The 13404-nt window shown below is 40.7% G+C and overlaps 1 protein-coding gene across 1 annotated transcript in view; it reads left to right on the top strand.

The window, feature by feature from the left end:
- LOC126108977 (heat shock protein 60A) overlaps window positions 1-13404 on the top strand; it is a 67216-nt gene that overhangs the window by 10501 nt on the left and 43311 nt on the right. Inside the window, exons 3-4 of the mRNA XM_049914378.1 lie at window positions 644-896; window positions 10386-10534. Of these exons, the coding sequence (XP_049770335.1) occupies window positions 644-896; window positions 10386-10534 (402 nt within the window). The remainder of the gene's footprint in view (window positions 1-643; window positions 897-10385; window positions 10535-13404) is intronic.

Below are 13404 nucleotides of genomic sequence, written 5' to 3'. Positions count from 1 at the left end.
CGTGGCCTCCATCCACACCCCTCTCGGAGATATTTAAGAATAATTTGACTTGTTCACTTTCTGAAGATAGAAAATTCTACTTCTTATCCTGATGTACTGTAAAAGGATTTTTTTGGATGAAGTAAATGTCCCTCGCAGTTTAAATTCCAGTAATTCTTCCCTACGGAGAACAATTTTATTGCAGAGTGCTACAGTAACTGCAATGTACAATATCAGATCACATTCGTGAACAGTAGACTCGGCAAGAACATACTGCTACAGAATTCAACCTGTTAAAACATCTTTCGTAACCTATTTTGATAGTTGATATTATAGTAATATTCAGTGAAGCTCTTTACAATGCAGGCAGTATCTTCTTCCAGTCACAGGCAATTGGTAGTCATATTGATCTGTACTGTGGCATCTGCTGGAAAGTACCAGGCCTCAATGTCACAAGGTCAGGTGCTCAGGTGTTCAAACGAAACAGAAAATCCACAAATTCTTTTTATATGTTGACATGTTTAATAAAATACTTTAGACAAAACTTATAAAGATTCATCTGTCATCACTCAGCAGGAAAAGGATTAGTGTTACGGGGAATAGTCTGTAACTGTACAATCTTTACTTTTTTGAGTAGTATTTTGACTCAAAATCATTGTTATAGGGCCGCAACGTAATATTGGAGCAGTCCTGGGGCAGTCCAAAGATAACCAAAGACGGCGTGACTGTCGCGAAAGGTGTGGAGCTGAAGGACAAGTTCCAGAACATCGGTGCCAAGCTGGTGCAAGATGTCGCCAACAACACTAACGAGGAGGCTGGAGACGGCACGACGACTGCCACCGTGTTGGCAAGAGCCATCGCCAAAGAAGGCTTCGAAAAGATCAGCAAGGGTGCCAATCCTATAGAAATTCGCAGAGGTGTGTACCGTCTCACTTACATTTCAGTTGGTAAATGTTTCTGTATAAGAAACCATCTTTCTGATGTAGGGGGTGAATCTGGGTACTGTGTAGGTTTACAGGCTAGGTTTGGTGTTAAATAGTTACTGAAACTAGTTTGCCTTCTTATTTCAAGGTGTTATGACCCATGTTGGCCCTAATCTGTACCTGCAAAGTTTCTGATTGAGTAATTCATCCGAAATATTGAGGTATTTGTATGTGCAACTTTACAGGGGTGGGGAGGGGTTACATGTGAATACAAAATCGTTTGTGTGAGAAACAATTTTACTACAAACTATATTAGGGTGCCACTCATCAGAGATCTTTCCAAAACTCATTGCTTTTTGCTTGGTTCCATTTCCTAAATTGCTGGGAAGTTCTACACCAGTGTATAAAATCTTCATGATTCAGAGGATTGATAAGTTTTACAGCTCCGAGGGAAAGTACATCGTCACTTAACTTTAAAAAAAGTACTTTTGCCAGCAGTATAGTGTCTTTTCACCTGGGTAAAAGTGTGTTTTTATCTGGGAAATCTGAGAAAAATCAAAGACTTTTTTTTTTCCCCCCTGTGTGCGTATATACCTGCAATTGTAGATATTGTGTAGAGGTTGTCGGAAGTTTGTGTGTTTCTGTAGACATTGTGTACAGGCCCATTATATAACTGGCGCATTGTAAGGTGGGAAAAGTGAGGAAGGCACGCCATTAACTTCATAGCATACAGAATCCACTGTTGCAGCTCGCGTTTGTTCCCAGGCCAGCAGGCATGTGAAGTCTTCTGGCTAATAGTATGTTTACATTGTGGTAGTTGGAGCTACATGAAAGCAGCAGTATTGTTGCTCAACCAGTTTCAGTGACTGTTATCTGTTAATTTATTCTGGTGAGATACAACACAGTCAGTGGTTATAATAGGAGTGGGTGTGACAACTGTAAAAGTTTCATCGTGAGCTGTGGGGAAAAGCTTGTTGACAGTGACAGTGGGAGGCATTAGGGCTTGCGACAGCTGATGTACCACCACCCCCCTCATTTTCCGGTTTGGCTGTCTTGCGCTATACTCGGTGAGTCATTTCATGTACTTTAACTAGTGACAATCTGTACTTCAAAGTGTAGAAAGCTTAATGGAGTTATTGAATGTGTATAATGTGGAAGGTTTTAAAGGAAAACAGGAGACTATTTCTTCTAGCTTTGTATTAAGCAACACTTACTGTGTTTTGCAATGTGTGTTGGCACCTTTGTTTCAGCAGCAAGTTGACAAATTGACTTTTATGCTTTTCAAAGAGGTGCAATATGAAAACTGCATTGCATAACTACCACACACTTCCTTCCCCTGGATGTGTGGATTTAATCATTGCAGACATTTTATGTCAGTGGTTTGGAAACACACTGTAGGTTACAAAAATGACAGAAGTTTTAAAATCATCAACAAAATGAAGAAATCAACTGTTCACCTGTAGCTGCTTGATGTGCATCACACATACACAGCTCATGTAAGAGCACAGAGTTGATGCTATAGGGTGGAGCAGATAGAAGTAGCCATGTAATTATAAAGAAAATGCAGTGAAATTACAGAAATTAAGAGTTGAAATGTACTTATTCATTTACAGTGAAAAATACATTTATAGATGTTGAAAGTGACCCGCTGCCACATCAATACACAGCTGTGCACGTCTAAGCATATTCAGATACATCCGGCATAAAGTTCAGATATCAGTGGCGACAACTTCATGGCTGCTGCTGTCTTTCAGTTCCTGTATTGTGTGTGTATTTGTATCGTTGGCCGTGCTCTTAGTGTCTCCACAGGAGAAAATAGCATGTTGTTGGATCTGGCAAATGTGGTTGCCATTAATATTTGCTGACATTTCCTTCCTCAGTGAAGACATTGTGGACTAGCTCCAGGGATACTCTAAACCTGGGGCCTGTTGCCGCATCTTGTTGGAAGAGGCAATATTGTCTTTCATTTTCAGTGAGTTGAGTGCAAAATGTGTCAAATTTCCGTATATGCAACCGTTTTGAGTGTAATGTCAAAAATATATCGGTCCATTGGTGTGTGTTCCTGTTACACTGCGACAAACGTTGACTTGTTTTCATTATATAGTAGTTACTGACGCACAATGTTAGAATTCTCCATTGCCCAGTACCTTGTGTTCTGTGAATTCACATGACCAGAAAGATGAAACCATCTTCTTCACACAAGATGTAATGGAAAGTATCTAACAAACCATCATTAATGTTATTCAAGAGCCACATGAAGTAATCTTTAAAAGTTTCTGTGAGCCTCCCATAAATGCTGTACAACTGTCACATGATATGGCTTCAAATTAACTTTTCGATAGCCACTGGCAACTCCTCCCCAATTTACCCGTAGACTTCTTTGGACTCTGAATAATTATTCAGTGAATGTCTGCAATAACTTGTGGTGTGCGAACTGAAGGAAGTCTGTCATTTTATATTTTGCGCAGATCCGTAGGTGCGCCAATTTTTAGAGAGACTCTGAATTGCTCTCTGTGCTGGTAGTCTTCCATCTGGATACTTGACCTGAAAATTTTGAGTTTCCTGAATCAACCTGTTTTCACATTTGCTTCCGGAATTTCAATTCTTTCATCTATTGAGGAAGTCATTTTGCACACCACAAAAAGAAATGTCTAACTTGATGAAATAAACAGAAATGCATAAAACTGTCCATTGTCGTAGCTGTGTACCCAATTTCATTGGCTGAAATATTGCATTCGCATTCAAAGGGTATGGGGGACTACTTTTAACTGTGCTACCCTGTAGCTTCCGAGTTATCACTGTGTGTGTGTGTGTGTGTGTGTGTGTGTGTGTGTGTGTGTGTGTGTGTGTGTGTAGTTGCAGCCGCATTTTTAGGTTTCTAGGGCTAAAAATGCATGCACGTGCACTTGTTCCTTTGTTTGCCATAGTTACAAAATTGTCTGTACTGCTAATGAAGAACCACATAGAGGACATTGTATAATTGACAATGCAGGTAAAAATGACAAATTGTGCAGTATGATATTGGGCAATGAAAACAGCGCAGAATAGTTGACTCCATAGGCATGTTGAAAGTAAGGGTAAAGTCTGTGTCACATGGGATTAGGTTTGCTGTAAGTTTGCTCTGTGACTGGTGTAACTGGTCTTGAGTGGATGCCACAAACTGCTATGTTGTTTATCCGTTTGCAGCTTTGCATGTTTCCAAATTATAGCAGGTGGAGACTAACAGCAGCAGAGCTATGTGCTGCAGCCAATCAGGATTCCTGTTGGTGTCTGATAATGCAACCTGAGGTGTGACTGCACTAGAAAGGTGTGAAATTGAAATGTAACATCAGAGTTAGTTTTAATTACTGCGAGTGGCGGCACAGTGCTGTAAAGAAAGTGCTATTGATTTGATTTTATAAAGGCATCAGTTGTGCTCATATTCAGAGAAAACTGTTCTAGCAGCATATGGTGTAGGAGCTGAGACTTCGGCTAGAGTTTAAAGTACTAAGTGTCTTGATACCAGCTATAAGTTTCACCAGTGACATGGGGTGGTGAAACATGGTAGGGGTGTGTTAAACCCCACTGTCTGCACAACTAGCTGGTTATTTGCAGAGGATTATTTTTTTTTTTTTTTTTTTTTTTTTTTTTTTTTTTTTTTTTTTTTTTTTTTTACGAAGTCGTTACATACTGAAAGCATATTACCAAAATGCTGAAGATATGGTGAAAACAGGACATGCCTTCCTGCTTCATTTTAAGATAACTGTGTAACTGGATTGTTCCATCAGGTGATATTAATAAAATTTTGATAATCAATGTCCACAAACTGAATCAATTTCTAACAAAAGTGGTCACAAGTGAAGGATTGATAGATCTGAAAACACCAGAGTCGGAAAATATGATAGAAGTCTGTACTGATCAGACAATATGGTGAAACATCATACTAGAAGTGACACATGGTGATTCTCCATGGAGCCTCCAGTTATCATTCTTACAAACTTCATATACTGTACTCTCTTGACCTTAGGCCATTATCCATGACAAACTTATGTGGCAAAGTGCTCCAGATTATTTGGAGACCAGGCACTTAATATTAATATTGGATCTAGGAAACTGGCCATTTGTGCTTTTAATAAAAGTGTTACTGGCACATACATAATTGATGTGTCTTCAGGAGTAATAATACTAAAAAGGGCAAAGCTTCAAAATTTATTTTTCATATTTACTGTGGTTCTTTGAGAGAATACAAATTTTGAAGTAAGTACAACAAAGTATAATTATGCTCCCAAGAAAAAATCCACTTGAGCTTCTGAAATCTCTTGCTCACACGGCAAATGTGACATGTTTATAGCAGAATTAAGGCAAACTGCAAACCCTAACAAATACACACACAATATTACATTAATGCAATTTTATTGGCTCACCCATTCGCGATGGCTAATGCTTCTTTCAATATAATTCTAGAAATTTGCAACAGAATGCTGCACCAGTTAAGTGGTAGGTAGCGAGATGTCCCTACATTGGTCTTATATGAAATGAGTCCAGTTGTTGAGCGATACATGGCTCACGCATCTAAGAAATGTGGCCCAACCTATATTCAGGTGTGGGCTTTTGAACACAGTTGTGCACCAAGCTATTTAACAGCAGCAGAGCTATATGCTGCAGCCAATCAGGATTACTTATAAGAAGCCTCTTTATGGTCGGGAAGTTAGCGCGCGCGCGCGCTACACACACACACGGTTTACTTATAAGAAGCCTCTTTATGGTCGGGAAGTTAGTGTGATGTGCAATTTTGGCAAATGGCTTTGTGGATTTCTGCCCTTTCCATCAGTGTAAGAACAGTAAGGATAGTGATGCAGTAACTATTAATTCTGTGCCGTATGTTAAAATGATTCCCTAATTTCTAACTCAACAACTTGCCCTTTATCCAGTGAATGATGACACATCTTTGGCAATAAGATGGAGCTACAGGCAACACCACAGGAATGTTAATGAATGGAAACTTCTGACAGATTAAAATTGAGTGTCGAGCTGGGACTCAAACCTGGGACTTCTTGTAGTAGAGTGCTCTACTGATAAAGCTATCTGGGGAACTCAGGGGTATAGAGAACAATTTTTGTGAAAATTTGATGGTAGGAATCGAAGTGACACCGTATGGGCAAGTCATGAGTCACACCTGATGTAACGAGAAATGATTTATTCAACTGGGCAGCTTATCCACAGTCCATTCTCAGTGACCTACATCTATGTGATTACTCTGCAATCCCATGCCCACTGGAGCCATAATTAACAAGGTTGTTGGGTTAATGTGGGAACATGTAAGTGTTCTCTGCTGCTGAAACCCCATGTTTGACATGTGCTCAACAGTGTGCAGTGAAACTGCAGCAGCATTTTACCCTGTCATCGGATCTTCCAAAACTCATTGCCTAGCCTGCTTAACAGAGAAGGTAAGCTTCCAACTTCCATGTTGTGTGATGAAGTGTGGACATTTAATACCTCGTCACCTACTCATGGTTTCACCATCCTTCAACTACTTTGCGTAGTTGCTCGCAACAGTAGAACACAAACAGCTTGACTGGGTTTGTCATTTCAGAAATGCTAATTCCCATGTGCCAAGCCATTCTTTGTCAGAGTTGCTTATTCCATTACTTGATGCAGAAATACATCCATGGTAGAGGCAGCTGACCATTCAGATTCAACACAACTTTGAAATATGGAAAGGTCTTGATTACGCATGTTTGTATTAAACGTTAAACATTTCAGAAGTTCATTACTAGACTGAAGCTGTGGAAAAAGTGTAGAAGAAAATTAGCTATAGCATATACGTATACAGAATTTTCAATTAGTGTTGTACTTACATTTAAATCCAGCTTTAGTACAAACCTCATGAAAGTGAGCATGTAGACTGAATGTAATACAGATATCATCTAATGTAGGCACATTTGAGAGTGGCACTGTCAATTCGAAGAGAACCAGTTGCAAACTGTTGCAATTAAGCTATCAAAGAACTAAATGAAGGCCAGTACCTTTACAAACACTTAGCATTGCAATTAATTAAATGTCAGAACCTCAAGAACAATTTGACATTTTATTCCCCCACCCCCTGAGAGGAGAAACTTGTCTGCTGACAGCAAGAAATGTGCATCGTTAGGTAGCATCGTGAACATTACCAAGATAGTCTCTGGTCAGTAATCAAAACAGAAGACATATTTTCAACCAATAACTGGTGCAGTACAGTAGAAACATAAAACCGGTGTAGATAAGAAATAAAAGTTGTGAAAGAATAATTTTGCAAAATGTTACACAAGTTTCACCAAATGAAGTCATGTTACTATAGATGAACATACAATAATTGGTGAAACTACCTTTCTATGGTTAATGCTAAGGCCACCGACTGGTCTTTGTTTACTTCTTTGATGGCTGAATCGCTGCATTCAGTTTGGCACTGGTTCTCTCCAAATAGACAACAGCTCTATCAAATAAGCCTGCAAGAGATAGGGTCTATGAACTTTAGTACTAAAGTTTGATTTAAATGTAAGTACAGTACTAATTGAAATTTCTGTATGTGAAATTATATTATGTACATTATTATGTACATTTTTGCTTTTCATTAATTTTCTTGTACAATTGTCACAGCTTCAGTGTACTGACGAAATTTTGAAAAACGTAACGCTTAATAAAGAATAGTGCAAGTTGGACTAAAATATTGCAACTGAAGGCAGCTTATTAGTAATAAAAGTAAACTGACTGATCAGAAGTATCTAAATACCTGTTCGTGGACATTGTGAGGTATATTAATCCTTCCCTCCGTTGGCTAGAACTCAGCTGGGGACACTTTCAGTGAAATGAAATGTCTGAATGTTTCTAAGAGAATGACAACCCATTATTCCTCAAGAGCCAAAAGAAGAATAGGTAGCGATGTTTGACACTGATTGTGGATGAAATGGATTTCATAACTCATCCCAAATGCGTTGCATTGGGTTTGGGTGTGGACTGTGGGCAGGTTGGTCCATTTCAGGGATGTTATTGTCCTCAGACCATTTCTTCACAGATGCTGCTTTGTCAAGAGTGCATTGTCATGCTGGCACAATCAATCGTAGTGTCCGAACTGTTCCTTTATCATAAGCAATACACAATGTTGTAAAATGTGTTCATCTCCTTCTGCATTAACCATTTTCTGAAGCACAATAAGGGGACTTAATCACAAAAACCACTTCCATACAGTACTTCTGTTGGCACTACAAGTAACATTTCTCTGGCATTCGCCAAACCTAAACCTTTTCATCGAAGTTTCACAGATCGTAGCATGATTGATAACTCCACATCACTCATTTCTAGTGATCCACTGTCTAGTGGCATCGCTCATTACATCACCTCTGCCATGACTGTAGAAATAAGAGACTTATGTGGAGTAGCGTAAGCATTGTGTCACATTTTAACTCCCTTTGCACACTGGACTGCTGGTAACACTTTGGAACTCAGGAGTGATTCATCCCACTGATATAGAGTGATCTTCTGTAACTATTCTCTGCAGTGCTAGATGGTCACTGCATGCCAGAACAGTCTTCCTGGTCTCAGTTTAGCTGTGGTTGTTCCTTCACATTTTCACTCCACAATCGCACCACCGACAGTGGATTGTGGCAGCTATAAAAGAGTTGAAATGTAACTGATGGATGTTTTAGGTGACATTCAATGGCTAGCCCACATTCTAAGTCACCAAGCTCTCCTGATTTTTCTGTTACTGCTTCTCTATTGACAAAATATTCCCTGCCTCCTGTTACACTTTCAGGTTTGCCTCGCGTAACGTCTAGTGGTCAATTCTGCATTAAGTAGAAATGCCCAGAGACTTTGATCAGGTGGTGTATTTCTGACCAAATAAAGAGGTACTGATGAAAGTGACTTTGTGAGGGGCAGTTGACAGCATTCCCCACAAAAGGTATAGTTCCAGGATAGTGTGTTACTCTTCCATACAGTTTTAATATGCCAGAAACTTCCAATAGAGACTACTGTTTAAAAGTTTTAAAATTAATATCGAGTTTTAATTTACATGTGCTCCTCTCAAATGAACAGCTGCATTTGCTTCTTGAACCTGAGATAAGTCATGCTACATTTAGACAACACTTTCTTAATAATTGTACAGAATGTTTGCTGTGTATTGTAAGCTTGATACTTGTAAGCTGGCAGTGTAACATCACCCATTTTGATAATGCGTGACTTCATGGTCTCGTGTTGGAGAAATTGAGTGAATTCTTCTATTTTAGAAGCAAAATAATGCTTGATGGGCAAATTGAGGGGGATGTAAGGAGCAGACCAGCACAGGCAGGGAGAGTGAGCTTTCATTGCTAAAATAAGTCTTTTTTTATTAAAAGGCATAGCCTGTAATGTGAGGGAGAAATTTCTGTGAATGTGTATAGAGAAGCACAGTGCTGTATGGAAGCAAATTAGACTGTGGAGAAAACTACAGTAGAAGATAAGCAAAGCATTTGAAATGTGGCCTTACAGATGGGGTGTGAAAATTAAGTGGGCTGATAAGAAATGAGATATTCCACAGGATCGGTGAGAAACGGAATATGTGAAGAACACTGACTAGGAGGGCAGAAGAGGATATGACAAGACTTCAGCGACCTTCTGTAGTGCTAGGAGGTCTCCCTCATCATAGAGGGAGATATAGATTGGAATATATCCATCAAATAATTGAGGCCAATCAAACAATTCCAGGATGGAATAAAGACAGCCTTATGAAAAAGGATAGATTGCTACTCAGAGGAAGCATTGAGTCACACAGTCCAGCCTTGGAGGCCAGACACATCGGTCATGTGCATGTGTGTGTCGTGGGTGTTTGCGTGTGCGCGAGCGGGGGGGGGGGGTCTCTACTTGACTAGAAGGCATTTGTTTTGGCTGAAAACCCAAATATATAGCAGGTCCCCCCCCCCCTCCCCCTCCCCCTCCCCCTCCCCCACCGTGTGCGACTCAATGTTTCCTTTGTATCATGAATAGCAGTCAGACGGTATCATAATATTATTATTAAATAATTGAGGCAGCCTTCTGCAAGTGCTACTCAGAGATTAAGAGGTTGATATAGTCGGAAAAGTTGTGAAGGGTGCAGCAAGCTTGTCAGAAGACTGAACACCCAACAAAAAAAGAAATGCACTGTGACAGTTAAAACCGTTTTTGTTTGTAGTGACTTTTATGCGTTTATCCAGTCTGGAGCTCAAAGGTTTGCCGTTTTGGCAGACTCATTTTGTTCTACGTTTGTGACTGTCATGGAAATTGAGTTTATCTATTTTGTGATACTCGTACGTATGTCTGTTCTGTGATACAGTTATTCACTATAACTGTGGATATTTATAGGAACTTCTGTTCTGTTGGTGTGACACAATTGAGAAATGTGTGTTCATCTGGTCTGTGTTAGTCTCAAAATGTTACTTTTATTCAGTGCAGGTGTTAGGTAAATGTGTGTATTGTAAAAGTATCTCATTCTTAATGTGTCGCATTTGCCGGCAGGTGTGATGATGGCTGTTGATGCCATTATTGATCATCTGAAGACACTCTCTAAGCCGGTGACCACACCTGAGGAGATTGCGCAGGTGGCAACCATCTCTGCCAATGGAGATGAGAAAGTTGGTCAACTTATCTCGGAGGCCATGAAGAAGGTGAGCGTTTCATAATTTGACAAATTCATTTCAGGGTAGTGATTTTCTGGAAAATATGGGAATGGAATTTATTGGAAAAATTGGAACCATGTCTACGCATGTTCCCCACAGGCAGCGCTTTACCTTCCTCCGCTCCTACCCTGCTATTTCTCCCACCCCCACCCCAGCCGCCTCTTTACCCTATCACTGAGATTGCTTCTCCCATCAGGCGCAGTAACTTGCAGTCCAGCCTCAACGGCCAGAGGTAGTGTGTGTGTGTGTGTGTGTGTGTGTGTGTGTGTGTGTGTGTGTGTGTGTGTGTGGAGGGGGGGTTGTTGACCATTTAAGTAATTTCAACACGTTTGGCAGCATTTTTGTTGTCTTGTCTGCAATTCAACATTTCCTCTAAATAGTGAGTAGCGGTCTTCCTTTTCATAATATAGTGTGCAAAGAATATGTGGGCAATATAAATTTAAATTGTGTGTTTCTGACATCTGAAGTAAATGTTGTCACAGCAGGGTCAATGATACAGCATCAAACAAAATGCACTATGTCACTTAGAAGGAGGTGTAATTAGATGTATGACGAACACTAACTTCACTTAATGAAGGTTTATTCAGCACTTGCACATACAAGAGTGCGGAGCAAACTGCCTCTGGCCAGAACACATACAGTATATATACAGCTACAGAACATTAAAGTACAATGATTCTTGACATTTGTGGATACTTCTAGAATGTACTTTAACCGAATATAGAAATTAAAATTGTACAGTCCAGGTGAGTTTTGAACTCGCGGCCCTCCATGAAACAGTTTAGTATCATAACCACTACACCACAGTGCTACTCAGCTTCTTCTGCAACATTGCTCCCTCCTTACGAGAACAGCATCTCAGTGGTACGTCGTCCTAGTCCGGGAATGAGTCATTGGTCCTGCTTACTCAGACTCCTGATGACTGATTCTCGCTCTGGCGGTGTTCTTCTTAGAACTTCTTTTGCCGCTAAGCTCTTAGTCACCTTTGCACTTGTTGGCTGTCGCTGGAGTTTCGAATTTACCCTGGGCTGCAGGATTCTTATAGGGCTTCATATGAAGGATGTGTACAGTATCTCTGATCTTTGTCGTCTTGTCTGGGTCAAAACCTTCAACTTTATAAGTAACATAACACAACTGTCTTACCTTATAAGGCCCAAAGTAGCGCCTGAGGAGCTTCTCAGAGAGACCAATCTTCTGAATAGGAGTGAAGATCCAGACGAGGTCACCAGGCTGGTAGACAACAGGGCAGTGGCTCGTGTCATACCTTCAGTGATCGTTTTCTTGAGCCTGCAGCATGCGGAGTTGAGCTAGGTGCCGAGCTTCCTCAGCTCTGGTTAACATCTGGCCGATGTAGTCGTCGTCCACTTCATGAGGATGTAACGGAAAGTGTCCATCGTCGTCGCCGCTTCACGCCCATGCTCCAGGAAAAATGACATATGTCCTGTGGTGTCTTGTTTGGTGGTGTTGTAGGCTAATGTCACGAAAGGTAGCTCCTCATCCCAGTTGTTCTGCTCAACATTGACGAGCATTGATAGCATGTCGGCCAAGGTCTTATTAAGGCGTTCAGTAGGCCCGATAGTTTGCGGATGGTAGACAGTCGTCATGTGATGAGTAATGTTGCACTGACGGTTTCTCTGTCACAAGATTCGATTGGAAAAACTTTCCCTCGATCTGTAATTAACGACCTTGGAGCACCGTGTTCTAATACAATGCCATCCACGATGAATTTGGCTACCTCGAATGCTTCAGCTATTTTCACAGGTTTTGTAATGGCACAGCGTGCCAGATAATCAGTAATCTATCTATTTCCACTAGCAGACGTTGGAAATCGTCCGAGGAGGTCAATCCCAACACGCTGGAAAGGCATTTTGGCTGGTGGAATTGGTATGAGTTGGCCAGGTGGTTTCTGAGGAACTGCCTTTCTCCTCTGGCACTCTGGACAGTGTGACACATAATGATGGACACTCCTAAATAAACCTGGCCAGAAAAGTCTCTTGCGGATCCTATCGTATGTCTTAATAAATCATTAATGTCCAGCCTCAGGTGTGTCTTGGCATTTCTGTAGAACATGTAAGTGCATGTGTTTAGGAATAACTGGTAGCCACCTCTTTCGAAACGGATCAGTTTTTCTTGCAAAGTAATCCATTAACTATCTTAAATTGTCCTTTCACATTCTCTGACCGATTTAAGGCAAGCATAATTTGAGGTATCTTGGCGTCCTTCTGCTTAGCAGAGAGATCTTGGAGTGCAGCGAGACAGTCACTACATTCATCAAAGTCTTGATGGTCTTGCACAGGGTTTCTTGAGAGACAGTCAGCATCTGGATGTTTTCTTCCACCTTTGTACACTATGGTAATGTCATACTCTTGACGACGTAGTGCCCACCTGGCGAGTTGTCCTGTTGGATCCTTAAGACCTGTCAACCAACAAAGTGAATGGTCTGTAACAACTGTGATTGGCCTTCCATAGACTGTCGAAATTTGCACATGGCGGATATCACAGCAAGGCATTAACTTTCTGTAGTTGAGTAGTTTCTCTTGCCTTTTGTACGTATCCTGGAAGCATAGGATATAACCTTCTCTTTTCCATCCAAAATTTGCACCAGAACAGCACCGATCCGATACCTGGTGGCATCTGTGTGGTTCTGTAGGTGCTCTCATCATGCAGACCAAGTACAGGGTCGGTCAGTCGGAGCTTATCGCAGAACATCGAAAGAATCTTGTTGAGCACCACCCCAGACAAATTTAGCATCAGCTTCTAACAACTCTTGGAGTGGCCTGGCTTTGATACGAAATTCTTTGACAAAATGATGGTAATAAGAACATAATCCGGGGAAGCTTCTCACATCTCTAATACTT

The sequence above is a fragment of the Schistocerca cancellata genome, chromosome 11 (assembly GCF_023864275.1).
Source record: "Schistocerca cancellata isolate TAMUIC-IGC-003103 chromosome 11, iqSchCanc2.1, whole genome shotgun sequence".
Taxonomy (NCBI): Eukaryota; Metazoa; Arthropoda; class Insecta; order Orthoptera; family Acrididae; genus Schistocerca; species Schistocerca cancellata.
This window is presented reverse-complemented; position numbering and strand designations above follow the sequence as displayed.